Genomic DNA, 23583 nt, shown 5'->3' on the forward strand with positions numbered 1-23583 from the left:
TTTTCACTATTTCAGTTCTAGGGGAATATTTCAGTGTGGGGAAGCAGCGAGTAAGCTGTTCCTAGGGCAGGACCTCAGGAAAAGAAGATTTTATGTAACAATCCCCTCAACACAAAGCCAAACACAACAAAAAAGAGACACACACACACACACAGAAAAGAAAAAAGTCCTATTTGCCAACTCAGAGCTCATCAGAACAATCTGTTTCCCTCGATTTCATTTATTTAAAGAAAAATCTGGTAAGTCATCAGAAGTCAGAATTCAATTTCCTGTTTTCTTTCCCAAACAGGCAAATTAATCCCGTTTCGAGCTGCGTGCCAGAGAGGAGCTGCTCCTAATTGCACTAAGCACCCCTGGGGGGGCTGGGAGCTTTCCTCCCTTCATCTCCCCACCTTTCCCAGTCTGTGGTCAGTCTTGGGGTCAGCAATGATGGCCTGCACGGCCACGATGGCTTCGTTGATCTTGGTCTGCAGCTCCCGCAGCTCCTCGATGTGCAGCAGGCGCAGGATTTGGGCAGCCTCGTTGATAACAGCATCTGGGGAGGGGCACAGAGAGGAACTGCAATTAGCTGTGGGTTTAACCATCATTTTCAGCTCACAGGAGGGATTTAGGGAAGTTTTAGCACCCTGCATGTTGTGTCTGCTGGTGGTTTCCAGGATGGGAACAGAAGGACGTTCCCTGCTGCTGGACAGGGATGGGGTGGTCTCCAAACCTTCCCCACCACCCTGCAGCCTCAGGGAATGAGGGAACCACAGAAATTTTTTTAATACAAAAAAAAACCACAAAAAAAAAGCCCAAAACACACGTTAAACACAAACTGGTGGCTGCAACTCATTTGCAAAAAGTGGGGTTTTTCTATGGCCATTATAGTAAAATCCACGTTCAACTGCAATCTTAAAAATCCATCTCCACTGTTAAAAGTGGTGATTCATATTGCCTTGGGATGGAAATGCTGCTTTGGGATGGAAATGCTGCCCTGGGATGGAAATGCTGCCCTGGGATGGAAATGCTGCCTTGGGATGGAAATCCTGATGCCAAACTAAACCAAATCAAACAAAAAAAATCCCCCCCCCCCAAAAAACAACAACAAAAACCCCAAACCTGCAAAAAAACCAAAAAGAAACTAAAAAAACTCAAAGCAAAACACCCCAAAAAACCTTACATAAGGACAAAAAAATTTAACTTACAACCCCTAAAAAATTTAAATTAATAAAAAAATAAAATATACAAATAAAAAACATCATAAAGGTATACTTCTATAATTAGAAATACATTATTATTATATTATGTATAGAAATAATTATATACATTATATAAATTATATACATTATATAAATAAATAAAAATAAATTTAAATAAATACATTTATATAAATAATTAAATAAAAATTGATCTTAATAAAACAATAAAAAATTTATAACAAAAATATAACCATACAAAATAAATAAAAACTTAAATATAATAAAAACATAACAATATATACATACATAAAATAACATATTAATTTAAAATATCCACATTATAATGAAAATAAATAAAAATGATCAATTAAAAGCACAAAAGACTGGGTTGGGCTGGAAGGACCTTAAGGATCACCTCATTCCAACCTCCCACTGCAAGGTTGGTGTGAAACATTCCAAGCATTGATTTAAGTGACGAGGAGCAGAAGTGAAGCCTGTGGAGCCCCAGTCCCCTGGGTGGCTGTTCCTTATCGATAATCCATCAGGTTTATCAATGATCCATCAGGTTTATCAATGATCCATCAGGTTTATCAATGATCCACCAGGCTGAGCTGCCTGGATGGGATTTCAGGAAAGCAGCACAGCTGTCCTCTGCTGGTGGCAGCAGGATTTACAAACAGCAGGATGCATTCCTTGGGCTGCATTAAAAGCTGGGATTTAAACAAGATTCCAACCAGACTGGATTTAGGTTTTGCTGTTCCAAACCCAAAGTGCTCAGGGATGCTCGTAAATAACCAGCTGGGAGGGAGGAATTCTTTCCACTGCAGGGTTTTTTACTGTCCACATCAGCTCTGGATTTGACAGTAATAACTCTGTCAAAGGCAAACATTCCCATTTAAAAGTCACATTAGGAGCAGTGCTCACCTCCCGTGTCAAATCCAAGAATGTGCTTTTCCAGAGCAACAGGCAGACCCTGGAAAAGGGAAAAAAAAAACTGTTAAAAATGTAATTTTAGATGTCTGGTAAATAAAATCAAGTACTACAGCAGGTAACTAGGGGAGAAAATAGAGGTTTTGCTTAGACAAAAATGTGTGAAAAGCTTGAAAAGTTGATTCAACAACTCCCTCTGTGTCCTGAGACACCAAACCCGGAGGATTATTACAGAAAAATCTTCCTGCTCAAGAATCCCTCAGCGGATACACAGTGCCTGCATTCAATCCTTAAAAGGCCAACAGCAGGACTGGGAGCCATCACCCAAGGCAGCAGCTTCCCAGGAAAACAAAACTGGGCTTTCTTAGAAACTTCTGCCTTTCAACAGCTGCCAGGCTTTGAGCAGGGGCTGACTGCAAAGAGCTGCAGAAATTCTCTGTAATCAAGTTTTGCTGAGCTCACAACATCCCCAGAAGCATCTGCTCAAGTGTTAAGCTTAGGAATAAAGCGAAATTATTCAATTTTTTAAACGTTTTCTCTACTAAAACACTCCCAAGGCAAAATTTATTAGTGGCCATTTCTAAGCATTGCTCTGTTTCCTTTGCCCTGTCCAGCTGCAGAGGAATGGTCACACTAAATCATCACTCAGGGAGCTTCAACATGCACTTAAAATTAAACATTCCAAACCCCAGAATTTGCTTTTATTACCCTCAGTAAGTTTTTTCAACATTTGCCAAAAGCCTTGCATCTTGCACAACAAAAACATCAGAGTTCAATGCTGTTAATTTCTGCAGGGATGGGGCTGTAAAGCTTTTTTTTAAAGACTGTGAAAATTTCCTTTAAAGGCTTTTATACACATGGGGAAAAAAAAGAATCTGAGCTGATCAAAATACACATTAAACACAAACTGTTGGCTGCAACTCATTTGCAAAAAGTGGGGTTTTTCCATGGCCTTTATAGTAAAATCCACGTTCAACTGCAATCTTAAAAATCCATCTCCACTGTTAAAACTGGTGATCAAAATGCCACTAAAGCCACTTCAGAAAGATTCCAGAAATATCAGACTTCCTATATGTTTTTTTTTTTTTAAGAACTGAGCTTTATACTTAATGTCCTTGCCATCCTGGGGTGTTTCTGAGGAAAAATTGTCATTTTTAAAATCTTTTTTTTTTTTTTTCCTCCCAGTTCTTTGTAGATGAGTTGCCCAAGGTTCCCCCAGTGTCACCTGGCAGCAGGAAATTCCTTATCCTGCCTTCTTCCCACACTCCCTGAGTCTGATCCTTTTTGGGAAGCTGCCTTTGGAATCCCCTCAGCCCATCCTACAACAAGCTCATGATCCTTCAAACAGGGAATAAACTAAAAAAAAAAGAGCACCTTTACATCAGGAACTGCACACACAACTTCATTTCCAGTCTCATTCCCTACAAACCTGATTTATGAATGCTGCACAAAAATGTGGCCATTTACAAATCAGTCAAAACCTGAAAAACCTGAAGAATAAATCTAATTTTCCTTTTCTTTTTTTTTTTTTTTTTTTTTTTAATTCCCAACCTAGCCATCCTCTCTGCTTTGGAGATATTTCTTTTTTTTTTCCCCTGGCACATGAAGATGTTGATGGTCCCTCCTGGCACAGATTTTCCTGCTTCTCACCACTCCCTTTTCTCCACACGCCTTGGAATGTGGCATTCCTAAAGAAAAAACACTCCCAGGTTATCTCCCAGACAGAGAAATCTCAGCCCTGCTGATGCTTTGAAGCTCTATCAGAAATGAACAATTCCCTGGCAGAAAAAAAAAAAAATCTCCCTGTTCCTCCAAGAAAATCTCATTTTGATCCCAGCTGTGCAGCTATGAAAACAACAACTAAAAGCTGCTTTTTATTAACATTACAGAACCTAAAATGAAGACAACAGGCTCAGCTCAGCTGTTTTCCTGCTCTTTGGACAGTTTTATGGATTTGAAGGTCCAAAGCTTTGATAAATAAATAAATAAAGAATGGATTGTTGTGAGCAGCTGCCAAAAAAAAGGAAGGAATTTGGGCTCTCTGAGCAGATCCAGCTGCTTTAGCAGGGACACTCCTACTCAAGACACCTGAGGGCAGGTGAGGCTGCCTTTCCCAGCCTTCCCCCAAATGCTGCAGAGATCTGGAATGGTGAGGAAATCCCAAACTAAAAACCCACAGTCATCCCCTGGAACACCTTCCCAACAGACAGCTCGTGGTGAGCAAAGAATTCTGCAAAAATATCAGTTTAAGGGCAGAAATTTCCTTCACTGTTCCTTTTTTTTGGGGGGAAGGAGCTGGATTTCCAACATCCCATTCCTTGAACACGTATGAGGTGTCCACATGAAGCAAACCACTCCAAAAAACGAATATTTCAACTTCTTTATGCAGCCAATGCTGCTAATTCCAAGTTGAAGCCAGGTCATGCATTTCTCCTCATACTACAGGCCTGCTGCACTGAACAGTCAGGATAATCCTCTGGAAAAGAACTCAGGGAAGAGCTTTTCCATGATTTCTCACACAGGTGTATTTGTATTCACATGGAACAAAACCAGCTTTGTCTCCTGCTCTCCATAATCCCCCAGACCTGCTGGAATCAGCAGGTTGGGATAAATGAAGCTCCCACCATCCTCCCAAAGGAAGTGTTGCAACAGAAGTGGTTTTGACTGAGGGGACAGAGCTTTATCTTCATTAATTAATGGAATAATTAAGCCTGGCCATGGGTACAAACCTCCTTGGACTGGCTGGCTTTGGCTATGGCATCCTGTGTCAGGCGCTCCTGAACCAGAATCCGAATTGCCTGGGAAAAAAACATAGAAAGGGGACAGCAATTAATTCATGTCTTGAGGCATTTCTCAGCAATTCCAAAAGGAAAAGAGCCAAAATTATAACCTCAAGCCCAGTTTTGTGACTTTTTTTTTTTAACTTTTCCAGCCCTTAAATCTTTCCATCTAGGAATAATCTTGGCATGCAGGAGCTCACCTAGGTGAGAGAACCAGAAGTGACATGGACATTGATTTCATACCATTAATTCCTGCCACTCCTGGGACAGAAGCTGCAAAATACAAGGAATAGCCTGGAAAGCTTGGGATTGTTAGCCTGGAGAAAAGGAGGCTCAGGAGGGTGACAGGAGGGAGAAGCCAGGAGGGATTTGGGATCTCCTGGCAGAGAACAAGGACCAGGACAAGAGGAAACGACCTCAAGCTGTGCCAGGGGAGGTTTAGGTTGAATATCAGGGAAAATTTCTTCCTGGGAATAGTGGACAGGCACTGGAAAAGGTTTCACAGTGGTGGAATCCCCATCCCTGGAGGGATTTCAAAGCTGTGTGCATGTGGCACTCAGGGACACATGTGGCAGTGCTGGCAATGGTTGGGCTCAATATTTTCAAGGTCTTTTCCAACCTAAACAATTCCATGATTCCAAAATGAGCTGATCACAACCCCAAGGCAGCAGCACCAAGCTTCTTTTGCTGAGTTCTCACACTTTTAACTCTGCAGCAATACAGCTCCTCTGGGGAGGAAATGCTACTTTGGGATGGAAATCCTGCCTTGGGATGGAAATCCTGCCTTGGGATGGAAATGCTGCCTTGGGATGGAAATGCTGCCTTGGGATGGAAATGCTGCCTTGGGATGGAAATGCTGCTGCCAGCATCTTTTAGGAGGTGCTGAACCACCTCCCACATGCAGAGAAACCTGGAGCAAGGTTCCCAGGCAGGCTTGGAAAAGGCTGAGAGCAGAAAGGAATTAATTTTAGCCTTGGGAACAAGAGCAGCCTTGACTTTGACAATCCTGGAGCTCATCTGTTCTCCCTGGCTCCAGCACATGGGGTGAAATCCTATCAGAGCTATCAGTTACTGATACCTACAGCTCCAAATGCCTCCAAAAATAACTGCAGGAATACCATGCAGGCAGATTTCCACAGGAAAGAAGAACTGGCTCTGTCAAGCACATTGCTCAGACTCTCCCTGATGAGCAGCCAAAAGTGACAGAAGCAGCTCCGTGCTTCTCCCCCAGGATTTCTCCCAGTTTTGGTCATGATTAAAGTTGAGCTGATACCAGAAAGTTGTCACTTAAATACTTCTAGAAATCTGTCACTGAAGGAAGTGGCCTGGACAAAGGGATGGTTTGATGAGGAGTTTAATTCCAGCAGTGAAACCAGACCCAGTGGAAGAGAATTCCAAGTGCCTTTGGCATTAGGAAATCTCCATCTGTGTCCTACAGATGCTTTCTGATCAACTTGCCAGGTTTAAATGAAGAAAATGAGATTTAAATCTCTGCTCCCCCTAGCCAGATGTCTGTGGTGTGCCTGCACCCTCTGGCTCTCCCAAAACATCCACTCCTGAGTGCCCCAGCCTGGATAGGGATCAGAAATTCCCTGCAAACCTGCTTATTGTGGGGGAGAATTGGAGAGTTTGATTGACACCTTCTAATATCATCATCTCAACCCCAAAACCAGCTGTGCATTGCTCCTGGAATGTGGATTTTCACTGCAGGAATCCACTCTTGCTGGAATTAAAAGCAAGAAAATTCAGGCTGGTTTTGCCTAAATCTGTCTGAAAAAAAGGGATGTGGAAATAAAAACACATTTATGCAGAATTATAAATCCTCTAGAGTTTCCTTCAGAGAAGATCTGAAGGAATTTTGATAAGAGCAGAGCTCATTCATGCTGCAAATCCTCAATATCACCACACCCAGGTCTCCTCTCCCTACCTGATATCCCTTTTCACTGATTTTTGTGGGGTTTTGAGTGTTTTTTGGTGGTGGGTATGAGATTTCCACGCTCCTTAAAGATTGGAGAAGGGTATTTTGGGAAGGGAAAGTAGGAAAAAAAGGAGAAAAAGAAAAAGGAGGGAAAAAAATTGGATGGAATAACTGCAGGCTGATAATTCCTTAAGAAACCAGGTTACCATGATGTCTTCCAAGATTTACAGACTTTCACTAAATAAACTTCAATACCCACAGCTTTTGATATCTCCAAAATAAGTTTAGCAAATGTCACAACTATTGTCATGAACAGAACTTTATGGGTTTTTTTTTCAGTGAAATGCTTTTATTTTAATGCCAAACAAAACCGAGTTTACTCCCATAGTATGACATGATCAAGTACGAACTTGGGATTTTATACTCTCATCAATAATGTATTTTTTATTTAAAAAAATACAGTATGGGCTTGACCCCAAATCTATATAGAGTTCCATCAGAAATTTCCTTAAAGGCATAAAAAATATGGTTTAGAAAATTAATCAGCTTATTTAGTGCACTTAAAAGTACTAATTAATTGCCAAAACTAAATTAAATAAAATAAAGACAAGGAGTAAACAGTTCATAGGACAAAAATAAAAAAGAAACTTTTAACAGTGGTTCCTCCCTTGGATGTTGTTTAAAACATCTTTGGCATCATTAACTTTTAAATTTTCGAGTTTCTCTTAATTTCTAGCACTGAAAAAGAACCTTCTCTTTTAAGGATGTTCCTTAAGGAATTCAGCAAAAATTGTTTACCAGGGTAATTTTCCCTGCAGGAATTTCCATGAATTGTGTTCTTATCTTGAAAAGACATATATATGGGGTATTTTTCCCCTATATTTGCCTAAAAATACGTGTTTATCACTAACTGCACCTCAAGCTATGAACACACACCAGGCACTGGGGAAAAGAAGGAAAAAATGAGGGAAAAATGAGGAAAAACTGAGGAAAAAATGAGGAAAAGTGGGAAACTCACCTTGAGCATCACCAAGTAATCATCATGTCTCTGGATCTGAAGCAGATTAGCCAAAGCCATCACCCCAGCCTTGAAATCAGGATTATTCACTGGAAAAAATAAAGATTATCATTAAAAATAAATGATAATTTATTTTTGTTTCACTGGTTCCAGCAGGCAGAACTGGCTCCCTGACTCCATGGCATTGGATTGCTCTTAAGGATGTACAAGAGCAATTCCCCAGCATCCCTGAAGTGTTCAAAAAACAAGGATGAGGCAATTGGGGACATTAATTAGTGGTGAATGTGGCAGTGTTGGGTTAATTGTTTGGCTCAGTGACCTTAGAGGGCTTTTCCAACCTTAAATCCATTATTCCATGCAGTGAGGAAACAATTTGGCTGCAGAGGAATCAGCACTGGGCTACATAACCAGGCAAAGTGCTTGAAAATAAAGCAAATTACAGGCAGATATTGTATTCTGTACATTCTTTGTACATTTTTATTATTTTATATCATTTATCCCTGCTGCTAGTGAGGGCAGGATCAATCCCTGCCTTTTTGGAGATGGAGGAATGGAAAAACACTTGGAAGATTTAGGGTTGATTTTAGCAGTTCTTTCCCAGCACTTCCATTTATTTTGTCTGTGCCTACCAGGAAAAAAAACGAAAATTATATTATGACAGAACAGCTGGGGAAGACTGAGCCAAGAAGAAAATCCTGACAGCATGGAAGTAACCAGCATGCCATCATGTCTCCTTGGATATTTTTATTTTTTAAGGCATCTTGCTACTTCTCCCTCAACTACAATAAGTAATTTTGATTTACAGAGCAAAGCTGTTCATCTAGATGTTCAGATCAGCGTTCCTAAAGCTTTAAATGGGGCTTAAAAAAATCTACATCATAGGATTAACCAACTGAGGAACACAGAGGCCATGGAGCACATGCCCATGCAGGAGCTTGTGGCACACTCACCATCCAGGTTAATCAGTGGCTCTGCATTTTTTGCTGTGTTGTCAGCGTTTTTAGCACCATCAGGAGTGGAATCCTTGTACTTATCAGCTGCAAAATAAGGAGGCAAACACAAAAATCATCAGCACTAATGGCAAAAATAACTAACTCAAAGTTTAGCAAGGAGCTGTGGTGTTACAGCTGGATTTTTGGGGTGTGGTGGTTGCCCAGGAGCCTTGTGGGATTATAAACTGAGATTTCTGGGTTTATAAACTGGGATTTTGGTGCTCCCCATTAATGATACCAAATGTTGCCACTCCTGTGGGGTGCTCCAAGAGCTCCCAGCTGCAGAGAGGTTCCAGGAGCAGCCTCAAGAGCCTCCACACTGTCCCACAGGGCAGGATGCTCTTCATTACAGCCTCACCCCAGGAGGCTGAACAAGTGCTGGAAATTTGGTTATTGGGAATTTCAGACTTTCTGTGCTGACAGACTCTGACCCCCAAGAGAACTCTGCATTGACCTGAGGCCGTGGAGAAGCTTCCAGAATGGAATGGCAGAGCTGGGATTGTGGGGGTGGAGTTTGAATAGAAGTGTGTGATATCACAGGGTGGGAAACTCAGAGTTTAAGTTTTCAGGATATAGTAATAGATATAAAGCAAGGTGGAGGTTTTAGGGTGGAGGCTGATCCTTCTTCTTCACCTTCTTCTCCATGGGTTTGGGTGGTTTTGTGTAATTGGATAAAAAAGCCCACATTGCAGCCACGGGTGGTTGGTTATTGGGTTAAAAGTGAAAATAATTAAGGTGTCATTTCTTAATTGGACATATTACCCTTAAAAGGCCTTTTAGAGAGAGAGATGGGGCTCCATTTTTAGTTTGTTGGAGTGAAGTGCTGCAGAACTCAGGGTCTGTGAGACTAACATTGATTTGAAAAAATAAACATCTGCTTATTTTGAGTCCCAACAAGAAATACCATGATGCCTTGAGAAGGCTGAGCTAGAACAGAGACTGGGTGGAGTTAAAGAACAAAGTAGGGATTTATTAAGAGGCCTCAATGAATCCACCTTGGGCAGCACAACCCAAAACGGACACAAAGATGGACAACTGGTCACAGGGGCTCTCCCTGGGATCAGTTCTGCTCCATTGGCACCTTGGAGTTCATTGTCCCATTCCAGCTTTAGCCCAGGCAGTCCCATCCTGCTTGTTTTTCTCTCTCCAGCCCACGGTGTTTGTGCTCCTGGGCTGAGATTTGGATCATTTGTCCTTGGTGCCCAGCTGGAGCAGGAATTGTTTTGTCTCCCTGCTCTGTGCAGAGAGCTCAGCATCCCCTGGTATGGAGCCCAGACCCACATACTAAAGCAGCACAGAATGTGAAAAATAGAAAAGCTAAACCTGAGGCATCAGTATCTCACAATTTAATCCCAACCCTGGCAAAAAAGAAGCAAAGACTCAGCACACAAGCTGCATCTCCCAGATCTGCCACTTCTGAAATCCCTCAGTTCTACTGCCAGGGCCCTCTGCCTCGAGCAGGGATCAAGAACTGGGGGATGATGTTGGTCCTGATGAGCAAATGAAACATTTCCAGCTCAGGGTTTGGTTCACAGCCCACACTGGGGTTTTCCAAGCCTTTGGAGGATGGAAGCTCCTGAACTCCTCCTTTTTCACACAATCCCAAGGAACAGGCAGCTCATTTTGCCCATCATGAGGGACTGAGGATCCCATCACAGGCATTTGTATCCCATCCCTGCTCTGGGCAGAGCTCAGCCCTGCAGGAATTAAAGGCAATGGAAAAGCAGCACTTTGGCTGTTGTTATTTTGCCACCAGTAATCACATTTGTATTCCCACACTCTCCACAAGGAGATGGAGCTGCTGTGACTTGGGGAGATTTAACTCCACTTTTTCATAACTTTGTCCTAGTTCCCAAGGGTTCCACATCCCCTCCTTGTTAAAAAAAAAAAGAAAAAGAAAAAAAAGGGGGGGTGTGTAAAAATAACTTCTCTGAATAAATGTAGTACGAAAAATAAAGCATTTAATACACTTCAGAGGAAGTTCTCATAAAGACAATCCCACAGGGAGAAGGGGGTAAATATCTACAATGGGACTGGCTCTATCCAGAAACAAAATAAAATAACAAATGCAGTTATGCTGCTCCAGTCCTGTGGGAGCTGAAAAGAAACAGCTCCTCTGAGCATGGGGTGGAAAGGAACACTTGAAATTGTGTTTTATCTTTTTAAAGAAGTGAAATATACTTTTGACCCTGCCTGATTTTGATGAAAACTTAAAACCAGTGTGAATTTATGCAGGGAAAGGTGTCCCTGCCCGTGGCACTCGGTGTGTGCAAGGGCATTGTGACATCACAGCACATTTGGTGACACAGGGGGGTGACAACTCCTGTCCCCACGCTGCAGAGCTCCGGGTGCCAGACAGGGATGGCCTGAGCAGGATCCCAGAGGGATGCCCAGCCTGGAGCAGCTCCTGTTGGTGGCTTTTGGGCTCAGCTGTTTCTACCCTGACAGCTCCTCCCGCTCCTGCCCACCCTCCTGGGCCACCCTGGTGTGGGATGTGCCCCCCCTGGAGCTGGAGAAGAAGGGCAGTGCCCACAAGGGCATCACCGTGCCAGAGGTGCTTTACTGGAGCATCCCAGCCCTGTGCCTGCTGCTCCTGGGGGTTTTCCTCAGCAGGAAAGCCAGGATTTACTGGAGGAAGGTGAGGGAGGGGTGCCAGGAGCCCATGGGGACAAGGAAGGGACTTCTCAGACTGTGCCCAGCCCCAGCAGGCAGAGCTGGGTCCTGACCACCGTGGGGAACACCAGGACAGGCTTAGCAGTCCTGGGGTTGGAATGAGATGGGGTTTAAGGCACCTTCCAACCCAAAGCTGCTCCCTGGGGCAGCCCAGGAGAGGCTGAGGTGCCTCTGTCCCTGTCACCCTGTGCCTTCCAGAGATGTGGCAGGAAGGATGGATGTTCCTGCAAGACCTCCAAGCTGCTCTCCAAGCTGAAGGAAAACCCTGACTTGCTGAAGCTCTACCTGAAGCACCTGCAGAAGTGCAGGACATCCTTTGTGGAAGTGTTCCAGGTCAGCCTGGGTGGGACTGGGAGCAACCTGGCCTGGCTGGTCCTGCCAGAGGGGTTGGACTGGAAGGTCTTTACAGCTTCCTTTCAATCCAAATCTCTCTGTGACTCTCCAGAGAAAACAGCAAGAAAATACAGGAGGGCTTCAAGGAGGAGACACATTTTACTCTTTGCCAACAAATTCCCAGCTGCAGCAAGGCTCCCAGGAAGGTGGGACAGTGATGGAGCTGTCCCAAAACACAGGGACAGCACAGCTTTGGCAATAAAGGTTGCAGGTGAAACTGTCTCCAAAGCAAATGGAACGTGGAATGGATCCAGGGAACAGAGGGAGTGACCCCACAGTGGGAATGCTGCAAAGCTCCTCCAACCAAAGGGAAGGAATTCCTGGGTGGGAGGGTGGGAGGCCCTGGCACAGGTGCCCAGAGCAGCTGTGGCTGCTCCTGGATCCCTGGAAATGTCCAAGGCCAGGTTGGACAGAGCTTGGAGCCACCTGGGATAGTGGAAGGTGTCCCTGCCCATGGATCTTTGAGGTCCCATCCAACCCAAACCATGCTGGGGTTCTGTGAAATGAATCAGAATCCCCCATTCCCCTCCCATTTTGAGGTGTTACACGGATTCCCCTCATACCATTATCTCCATACTCCAGCCTCACAGCCAAGCCAAGAAGCCAATCCACTGTTTCCTGTCGTTCCTGTATTTTGAAGGGACAGTTCACATCTTTCATGTACTGGGCAGCAAAAAAAAACAAAAAAAAAAGAGAAAACAAATGGATTTTAGTGGATGAATCAGTTGGGGCCACAGAACTGTTGTCACTTTCCCACAGAAAATATTAATTAACAAGAGGTGTCACTGTGAAATTCCATGTTGGAGTGTCCCAGTCCATCTCTAGCTCAAGTCTGACACCTAATAATGGAATTTCATTTTTAATTAATGTTTTTTTATTGCCAGACTGCACCAAAATGCCCTTGCTTTGGTCTCTGCACATGTCACAGAGCAGATGGAACAAGGCAAGGGAGAACAAATTGGAACAAAGCTTTCCCACCTGGAATGAAACCACCTAAGGCTTCCCCAAACCAGAGGATTCCCTGGAGTAATTTTCCCTTTTTTAGGGATTTTGTACAAAAAGAGAGGACAAAACCAGGCTGAGGTTCTGTCTCAGACCACGAGACTCAGCCCTGGCTGCTGCCAAGGCTCCCAAAAACCGGGACATGGTGACATTCTGTCACATCCCTTTGCTGCAGGGACAGGAGTGCCACACAGCAGGGAAAAGGAAGGCAGGGGCTGGAAAGCAGGAATTTTCTGGAAATGATGGGGAGGACACTCTCCCCAAGCCAGGAAAGGCACCACAACAGCACCAGCTGCCAGGAATTCCAATAATTCCCATTTACCTACAGGATTTTGGAATATTTCAGGTTCCCCCTGAGCAGTGAGCAAAGCAAGAGTGTGCAGGAATAAAAAAAATTGGGATGAGAGGGCAGTGGGAATTACAGAGCAGGGAAATGAGAAGCAAGAGGAAAAGCTCAAGAGCTTTGTGGTGGCTGCAAGTGCTCAGAGATGACCCAGAGTCCATCTGGATGCAGAAAATCCATCTGGATGTAGACAATCCATCTGGAAAGGCAGGAGGAGCAGGGATGAGCTTTCCCCACATGCTGGCAAGGCCTGCAGGAGCCTCATGCATCTCCTTTTGGTACAGGAGGAGCAGTAATGCAGGAAAAATGTGTTTATTTGCAGGAAAAATGTGTTTATTTGCAGAAAAAATGTGTTTATTTGCAGCCAGTCCTCCTTCTGCTTCAAGAGCTGAATCAAATCAGGCAAAAAACCAAAAAAACAAAAAGAAACCAGATTAGGATGGATACTCCACCTATTAAACAAACAAAGCTGAGGGAAAACTATGCAGAAAATTCCCCCATTGTCATCAACTCGCCCAGTTTGGCTTCAATAATACACTGAAATTCCTAGAAATGTAACAAGCCAGAGTAATTTGTGTGCCACAGCAGCTGTGAGATGTCATTTGCAGCAAGGAAATACCTTCTCAAAGGATTTGGGCCAGTCCTCACTGTGGATGTTCCTCAGGTTCCCCCGGTCCTCGATCTTGTAGTGTCTGATTTTCTGGTCCTCCAGCCACACAATGAAATTCCTGAACTCAGTTTCATCTGAGGGCAGGAGGAAAAAAAAAAAGCAGGAATTCAAAATTATCTTAAGTTTTCATCCGATTCATAGAAATCTTGATGCCTCTGAGCACTTTTCCCATTAAAACCCCACAATATTTATTAGAATACCCCCACAAAACATCTATTTAGTGGGCTATAAATATATTTATTTAGTGGGTGCATATATAGTTAGTATACATTTATATATTTATAATATATAAAATATATTTATATCATTATATTTATAATATATTTTATTTATCTATTTATATTATATATTTAGTTAGTACATATTTATTTGAGTTAGTATATATTTATAAATGTATATTTTAGTGGGCTATAAATATATATATTTAGTGGGTATTACAGTTAGTATATATTTATTATATATAATATATTAATATATTTATAATAGTTATATTTATAATATATAGTATTCATATATTTATAACATCTATTTAGTTAGTATATGTTTATTTTAGTTAGTATATATTCATAAATATATATTTTTAGTATGTACAGATAGTATATATTGATATATTTATATACTTATAGTAGAGATACATTTATATATTTATAATATATACTTTGTATATATTTATAATATTTACTGTATATTTATATTTCCATATTTACAATAGACTTATAATTATAATAGATATTATTTATATATTTATAATATACATATATTTAGGTACTATATATTTATTTTAGTTAGTATATATTTATAAATATGCATCTTTTAGTGGGTTATAAATATATATTTAGTTGGTACATATATAGTTAGCATATATTTATTAGTTAGTATACATTTATAATATATATATTTATAATAGTTATATTTATAATATATGTTATATATTTATAATGGATATATTTAGTTAGTATATATTTATTTTAGTTAGCATCTATTTATAAATATATATATTTTAGTGGGTTACAAATATATATATCTATATATAAAACCCCCCTATACATAATATACATTAAAAACCCACTAAATTGTGCATTCTCTGACCAAAAATCAACCCTGAGTGTTTTTCATTTTTCAGCTGTCTAACCTCATTAAAGGCATCAGCCCACAGATTACTTTAATTGGGAATATAATTATAACTCAAGGAGCACAGAAACAGAGGTGAAAAAACAACGGAGAATTTGAGTTTCGAACTCTTTTTGAGTTAAAAACTATTTTTTTGAGCTCTCAGCACAAGCACGACACATGCAGCATTAATCCTGCCAAAAAAACACAGCATAAATATTCTTTATTTATGCACATTTTTCCCATTCACTGCTGACTCCTTTTGACCCAAAATCCCATTTTTTGGGGGCTGGAATTCCACAGTTCCCAGCCTGTTTTGCTGTCCTGGTTTGGGGCAGTATTTCCTTGGGAAAAGTGGGAGAAGCGGGTTCATGGAGCAGCTGGGGTGCCACAGGAGGGGACAGCTCCGGTGTCACCGCGCCCCAGAGCCGGGCTGGGGATTCTGGATCAGCTTCAGCCATGGAGTCATGGAAGGGTTTGCTGGGAAGGGACCTTTTCCATCCCAATCCCATCCCAATCCAATCCCAATCCCATCCCCATCCTATTCTATTCCAGTCCCAATCCAATCCCAATCCCACCCCTATCCTATTCCAATTCCAAATCCAATTCCATCCCATCCCCATCCCAATCCCAATCCCATCCCTATCCCATTCCAATCCAATCCCAATCCCATCCCCATCCTATTCTATTCCAGTCCCAATCCAATCCCAATCCCACCCCTACCCTATTCCAATTCCAAATCCAATTCCATCCCATCCCATCCCCATCCCAATCCCAATCCCATCCCTATCCCATTCCAATCCAATCCCAATCCCATCCTCATCCTATTCCATTCCAATCCAAATCCAATCCCAATCCCACCCCTATCCTATTCCAATTCCAAACCCAATTCCATCCCATCCCCATCCCGTCCCCATCCCATTCCAATCCCATTCCAGTCTGAATCCCAATCCAATCCCATCCCAATCCCATTCCAATTCCAATCTCAGTCCCATTCCAATCCCAATCCAATCACAGTCCCAATCCCAATTCCCTTCTAATCTCAAACCAATCCCATCCCAATCCCATCCCAATTCCAATCCAATCACAGTCCCAATCCAAATTCCCTTCTGATCCCAATCCCAAACCAATCCTCATCCCAACCCCATCCCTTCCCAATCCAAATCCAATCCCATTCCAATCCAATCCCAATCCCATGCCCATCTCATTCTAATCCAATCCCAATTTCATGCCCATCTCATCCCCATCCTATTCTATTCCATTCCCATCCCAATCCCACTCCATCCCATCCCAATCCCCATCCCAATCCCAATCCAATCCCAAACCCGGTCCAGCCCCCCCCAGCCCCTCACCCCTGCAGTTGAAGCCGGCGGGGTTGTGGTAGTCGAGCGCCGAGAGCTTTCGGCGGAACATGGTTCCGCTCCCGGAGCCAGCCGCGATCCCGGATCCCGATCCCGATCCCGATCCCGATCCCGGTCCCAGTCCCGATCCCGATCCCGATCCCAGTCCCGATCCCGGTGCCGGCCCCACTCAGGCCCCGCTGACGGCCCCACACGGGCCGGAAGGAAGGGAACGCCCGCCCCCGCGCGGCATTCTGCTCGCTCATTGGCCAGCGCGCTGAGCGGCGGTCGCTTCGACCAATCAGAGAGCGGAAAGGGCTGCCGGGAGGGGAAGTGGCCGCGCTGCCTTGGGTATGGACGCGGTGGAGGGGGCGGGGCCTGAAATGGGCGTGGCCAGTGCGGGGGCGGGGCTACACGAGGGGTGGGGTTATAGTGAGGGGCGGGGCTTTGTGAGGGGCCGCCCAGTGGGGAACTGGGGGGAACTGGGAGCACTGGGAGCTGTGCTGGGGATACTGGGGAGCACTGGGAGCTGTACTGGGAGCACTGGGAGCTGTACTGGGGGTACTGGGAGCACTGGGAGCTGTACTGGGGAGCATTGGGAGCTGTACTGGGAGCTATACTGGGGATACTGGTGGTACTGGGAGCTGTACTGGGAGCACTGGGAGCTGTACTGGGGGTACTGGGGAGCACTGGGAGCTGTGCTGGGGGGTACTGGGAGCTGTGCTGGGGGTACTGGGAGCACTGGGAGCTGTACTGGGAGCACTGGGAGTTGTACTGGGTGTACTGGGGAGCACTGGGAGCTGTACTGGGGGTACTGGGAGCACTGGGAGCTGTACTGGGAGTACTGGGAGCTGTATTGGGGATACTGGGGAGCACTGGGAGCTGTACTGGGAGCTGTACTGGGGGTACTGGGAGTACTGGGAGCTGTACTGGGGACACTGGGGAGCACTGGGAGCTGTACTGGGAGCTGTGCTGGGGGGTACTGGGAGCTGTATTGGGGATACTGGGGAGCACTGGGAGCTGTGCTGGGGGTACTGGGAGCACTGGGAGCTGTACTGGGGGTACTGGGGAGCACTGGGAGCTGTACTGGGAGTACTGGGAGCCTTGCACTGTACTGGGAAGCCCGAGCTCTGCACTGGGCAGCACTGGGAAGGCTCCAGCTGGAGTTTTTCCCCTGGGGATGGGATGAGCTGCGGGGGGAGCGAGGCCACCCCCGTCCCCCTGTCCCCCCTGTCCCCCCCTGTGTGGCACTTTGCAGGCACCAGGCGGTGACAGCGCGTGACGAGGCGCTGCAATCTTCATCCTGACATTTCCTCCGTGCCAGCCCTGCCTTGGGCACTTCCAGAGATCCAGGAGCAGCCACATCTTCTCTGGGCACCTGTGCCACCACCCTCCCAGCCAAAAAAATCCCACATTTCCACCCTAGGACCCGTTACCCCTTATCCTGCAGTTCCTGAGGGAGCATCTCTCCCACCCCCCAGCTGGAGCCAGGCACATCAACTCCAGCGTGGGGAAAAGGAGTTTTGCCCACGGTGTCACACCCTGGCTGTGCCTGGTTGGGGCTGGAGGCACTTCCCAAAGGGTTCTCCCCATCAGGAATTTTGGGGCTGGGCTTTCAGCAGCTCAGGGGACAACAGGCTGGTTCAGGGTGGGACATGGCTCCTTGCTCACACCTAAAATTCCCTAAATTTCACTGTCCATCCCTTTCCCCCTCTTTTTCCTTTTTCTCCCAGCCCTGGCACTCAGCACAGGAGCAGGAGAAGGAGGATGGAGGCAGTGAAACCTCTGCTCTCCACCTTTCCTGCCTCCATCCCCACCATTCCCTGGCGGCTCCCTGCAGGAGCACAGGCCACAAATCCATGCCCAGGAGATGAGCTAATGAATGCAATTAGTGCAGATGGGTTTATCCTCATTAAGGAGCTGGGCAGGGGGAGCAGCATCTCACCCACGCTCTCCTCACCTCCTCCTGCTCGGCAGATGCTGCTCCAGAGCCGAATCCTGGGGAGGTGAGGATGGAAGGGAGCCAGGGAACAGCTGAGCTGCCTGCCAGGCGAGCAGAGACTCAGATCCTTCTGAAATGTACATTTGAAGGAATTTAGTTAGAAATAATTTCGTTTATTTGAAAGAATTTAGTTAGAAATAAGCCTTACTAGAGTTAATTAAAATAAATGAGTAGGCCTTGATGAAGTTAGGAGTTAGTAGTTAACTGATAATTGATTGCTGGTCAGCACAATATTTAGTTAGCTGGGTTTATAATGAAGAATATAGAGACTGACAAATAGCTTTTAGGAACATAAGACAATTGTGGGGCTCCTCTGTTCTGAAACCAATTGAAGACAAGGAATGGGAGTTCTACCAAGAGTTCATTTGTCACATTTGCATTGAAAAGGCAGAAAGGTCAGAATGAGGAAGACTTCATTGACTTCCTCATTTTGGGACCCCTCCCCATGAAAGGGACACCGACCCATTTCAGGGAACAAACTTCATGCTTAATACCTTTTGGAGTGATTAGCATACGAAGCGAGGAATGAGATGTACCAAAATGATGAATATGCATTTGTATTTTGGGTATTCAATACCTGTATGGATAAAAAGACTCTGTAATCACCTGGAAGGTGTGGTGTGGATTTGGGAGTGATCCCACACACAATAAACACACACTTTCTAACTTTAAACTGTTGGAGAGTTTATGCCCATCACAGTTGGATATCAGTACTAGATCAATATCCATATTTTTTTAATACATCACTTCCTCCCCAGCGACACCATTTTGCTTTGGAGCTGCTCTGACAGACACAGAAAAGGATGGAGGGGTGGGAGTTGATCTTGATGATGGAAAAACTGGAATATCAGCACAGATCCCTGCTGGGCAGGGTGCTGGTGGTTTTATTTCAGAACCTATGGTGACACCTGGTTCCTGGCCATAGGGATGAGCTGAGGCCAAGCAGCTTTAAAATGTGGCCAGCAAAAGTGTCCAGCAGCTTTGCTGGGAAAACACTCACCCCTGAGGGTCCTGTGAAACTGGAGGGGAAATTCTGCATGTGGGGAATTTGGTAGGAGCAAAATATGTTTGATTCTGTGATCAGGAAGCGTTTTGGTAGTACAACAAGGAAGAATCATGGAATCACAGAACCCTGGAATGGTTTGGGTTGGAAAGGACCTTAAAAATCATCCAGTTTGACCCCATGTCATTCACAGGGATACCTTCCACCATCCCAGGCTGCTCCAAGCCCTGTCCAACCTGGTCTTGGACACTTCCAGGGATCCAGGGGCAGCCACAGCTGCCCACCCTCCCATTAAAAATATTCTTCCTTATATCTGAGCCTGAATCAACTCTCTTTTAGATTAAAACCCTTTTTGCTGTCACTCCAGGCCCTATAAAAATCTGTCCTTCTTTAGAAGGTTCCTTCAGGCCCTGGAAGGGGCTCTGAGGTTTCCCTGGAGCCTTCCCTTCTCCAGGTGAACACCCCCAGCTCCCCCAGAGCATTCTCCACCCCTGGAGCAGCTCCATGGCCTCCTCTGGGTTTGCTCCTGTGCTGAGTGCCAGGGCTGGGAGAAAAAGGAAAAACAGGGGAAAAGGGATGGACAGTGAAATTTAGGGAATTTTAGGTGTGAGCAAGGAGCCATGTCCCACCCTGAACCAGCCTGTTCTCCCCTGAGCTGCTGAACTCAAAGCTGCTGAAAGCCCAGCCCCAAAACTCCTGATGGGGAGAACCCCTTGGGAACTGCATCCAGCCACAACCAGGACGGGATCCCACCTCCCCAAGGGTCGACACACACAGAGCAGCATCTCCAAAAGGCTTGAAACAAATCCAAAAGTTTATTTCCAACGAGTACACAGACCATGTGGGATGGGGATGCGCTACACCACGACTGGCTTTCGCCTACAACCACCCCCTCCCCAAAATCCTGCTGCTGGCAGGGTGGCAGGCCATGGACAGACTGCCACCAGCAACTTTTGCAGACAACAAAAGTCCTTTTTTCCAGTACTCCAGATTTTTTTTTTCTTGAAAAGCCTGGGGGTAGTGGAATGACGTTTGAGGCCAGGCTGGAAATCCAGCATGGGGATGGAGGGATGGGTGAGATTTTTGTTGTGAGGAGGGGAAACAACCTTGGCAGGCGATCTCTGCTTGGCTAACAAAGGCAGATCTGTGTAAATAGAAATACTGGGGTGAAATACCTGGCAGCACACCAATGGCAACACCACAACCGACAGAAAATCAAGCCCAGCAAGATAAAACACCGTCAATGAATAGTCTGGGTTAGTTCAAAATCTCCCCCTCCCCGCTCCCCCATATTCATGCAGGTTTATTTTGTTGTCTAAGGTTTTAAGAATTCGAGTTGTAAAATAGGCAAGTCATTAAAAAAATTATTACAAACCACTTTTGTGAAGGTGTTTGAGAAGGGGTGGGGTGGGAGCCCCGGGTCAGACCGGCTGCACTTCACTCTCTGTGACAATAAATCAGATTAAGAAGAAAAGACAAAACTCAGGATGGGGTTTCCACATCTCTGCCTGGTAACACCAAGAGTGAAACCAGCTGCAGAGCAAACCACTTCATCCACCCTTCATCCTAAAGCTAGGGGAGCTGTAGTAAAAAGAGTAAAATTGGGGAATTAGGGGGTGCTGGGACCATCTAGGCTACTCGTGGCTTATAAACATTCCCAGGTGCCAAAAGTTTGGAGTCCAGTGTGAGAAGAACTGGCCTTCTCCGTAGAACTAGAAAAAGAGTATGAAAAGGTAGAAAAACCAAAAAACACTTTTTTTTTTACGGGCTAGAAAGAGTTACCAAAAAGGTACCGAAAGACTTTTCCCCTCCCGGATCCACGGGGATTTTCAAAAGCTCACACCTGATTCAGAACTGGTTCAGTGGGGTCACCACCGACCCCCAAACCCCTTTGTGACCCCCAGCTCATTCTGTACATAAATCCCCACGTTATGATTCCCAAAGTGATGGGTCCCAAAGTGATGATTCCCAAAGTTTCCCAGGAGGATAGATGAGCAGGGGAGAGCCAGGAGGTGTTTAGCAGCAGAAAGGAGAGACAAACCACAAAAATACGGACTGGAGGAGGAGCCCAGAAAGGTGGTGTGTGTCCCCCAAGAGCTGGGAGCAGAGGAAGGAGACCTGGGAATAACTGCCCAGCCTGGCACGGAGCCCAGGCCGTGTGTAAACAGGGAATCAGGCACCTCCGGGAAGGGGCAGCCCCACGGCTCCCCTGGGCCTTCCCAACGTGGGGAGGGGGCAGCAGGAATGGGAGGGAGAGGGGCAGGAAGGGGCAGGAACATCCCAACAGAGAGCAGAATCCCATGGTGGGACAGAATTCCACGGAGGAGCGGCATCCCACCATGGAGCAGCATCCCGTTTTGGAGTAGCGTCCCACCATGGGGCTGTGTCTCATGGAGGAGCAGCATTCCATGGAGGAGCAGTGTCCCACCACGGAGCTGTGTCCCACCATGGAGCAGCATTCCATGGAGGAGCAGCATCCCATTTTGGAGCAGTGTCCCACCATGGGGCTGTGTCCCACCGTGGGGCTGTATCCCACCATGGAGCAGCATTCCATGGAGGAGCAGGATCCCATGGAGGAGCAGCATCCCACCATGGAGCTGTGTCCAACCATGGAGCAACATTCCATGGAGGAGCAGCATTCCATGGAGGAGCAGCATTTCATGGAGGAGCAATATTCCATGGAGGAGCAGGATTCCATGGAGGAGCAGTGTCCCACCATGGAGCTGTGTCCCACCATGGAGCAGCATTCCATGGAGGAGCAGCAGTCCATGGAGGAGCAGCATTCCATGGAGGAGCAGGATTCCATGGAGGAGCAGTGTCCCACCATGGAGCTGTGTCCCACCATGGAGCAGCATTCCATGGAGGAGCAGGATTCCATGGAGGAGCAGGATCCCATGGAAGAGCAGCATCCCACCATGGAGCTGTATCCCACCATGGAGCAGCATCCCATTTTGGAGTAGCATTCCATGGAAGAGCAGCATCCCACCATGGAGCTGGGTCCAACCATGGAGCAGCATTCCATGGAGGAACAGCATCCCACCATTGAGCAGAACCCACCCTGAAGCAGCATCCCACCATGGAGCTGTATCCCACCATGGAGCAACATTCCATGGAGGAGCAGAATTCCATGGAGGAGTAGGATTCCATGGAAGAGCAGCATCCCACCATGGAGCAGCATTCCATGGAGCAGCATTCCATGGAAGAGCAGCATCCCACCACGGAGCTGTATCCCACCATGGAGCAGCATCCCATTTTGGAGTAGCATCCCATGGAGGAGCAGCATCCCACCATGGAGCTGTGTCCTACCATGGAGCAGCATTCCATGGAGAAGCAGCATTCCATGGAGGAGCAGGATTCCATGGAGGAGCAGTGTCCCACCATGGAGCTGTGTCCAACCATGGAGCAGCATTCCATGGAGGAACAGCATTCCATGGAGGAGCAGGATCCCATGGAGGAGCAGAATTCCATGGAGGAGCAGTGTCCTACCATGGAGCTGTATCCCACCATGGAGCAGTATTTCATGGAGACGCAGCATTCCATGGAGGAGCAGTGTCCCACCATGGAGCTGTGTCCAACCATGGAGCAACATCCATGGAGTGAGCAGTATTCCATGGAGGAGCAGCATTCCATGGAGGAAGAGCATCCCACCATGGAGAAGAACCCCACCCTGAAGGAGCATCCCACCATGGAGCTGTGTCCAACCATGGAGCAGCATTCCATGGAGAAGCAGGATTCCATGGAGGAGCAGCATTCCATGGAGGAGCAGTGTCCAACCATGGAGCTGTGTCCTACATGGAGCAGCATTCCATGGAGGAACAGCATCCCACCATGGAGCAGAACCCCACCCTGAAGCAGCATCCCACCATGGAGCTGTATCCCACCATGGAGCAGCATTCCATGGAGGAGCAGTGTCCCACCATGGAGCTCTGTCCCACCATGGAGCAGCATCCATGGAGTGAGCAGTATTCCATGGAGGAGCAGCATTCCATGGAGGAGCAGCAGCCCCCCATGAGGCTCTATCCCACCAAGGAGCAGCATCCCATGGAGGAGCAGCATCCCACCATGGAGCTGTGTCCCACCACTGAGCAGCATCCCAGCCCTGAACAACATCCCAGCAGCATTCCAGACCAGCCCCAAGGGAAGGAAGTGCTACCAGAACTGGGAAAAGAGCAGGACCAAGCGAGGAGAGCAGAGGCACGGAGGTGTAGGAGAAAGGAAAGACCCGGAA

General features: G+C 46.0%; 1 protein-coding gene across 1 annotated transcript; it reads right to left on the reverse strand.

Moving 5' to 3' along the window:
- Window positions 1-204: 204 nt before the first annotated feature.
- RTRAF (RNA transcription, translation and transport factor) lies at window positions 205-16534 on the reverse strand (the record flags this gene model as incomplete). The annotated part of the gene is given in 8 exon segments (NM_001245508.1): window positions 205-535; window positions 2106-2154; window positions 4841-4909; window positions 7828-7916; window positions 8778-8864; window positions 12449-12548; window positions 13850-13974; window positions 16363-16534. Coding segments are annotated over 8 exon segments (735 nt in total). The 5' UTR covers window positions 16424-16534.
- Window positions 16535-23583: the final 7049 nt, after the last annotated feature.

This window comes from Taeniopygia guttata, chromosome 5 (assembly GCF_048771995.1).
Source record: "Taeniopygia guttata chromosome 5, bTaeGut7.mat, whole genome shotgun sequence".
Lineage (NCBI taxonomy): Eukaryota > Metazoa > Chordata > Aves > Passeriformes > Estrildidae > Taeniopygia > Taeniopygia guttata.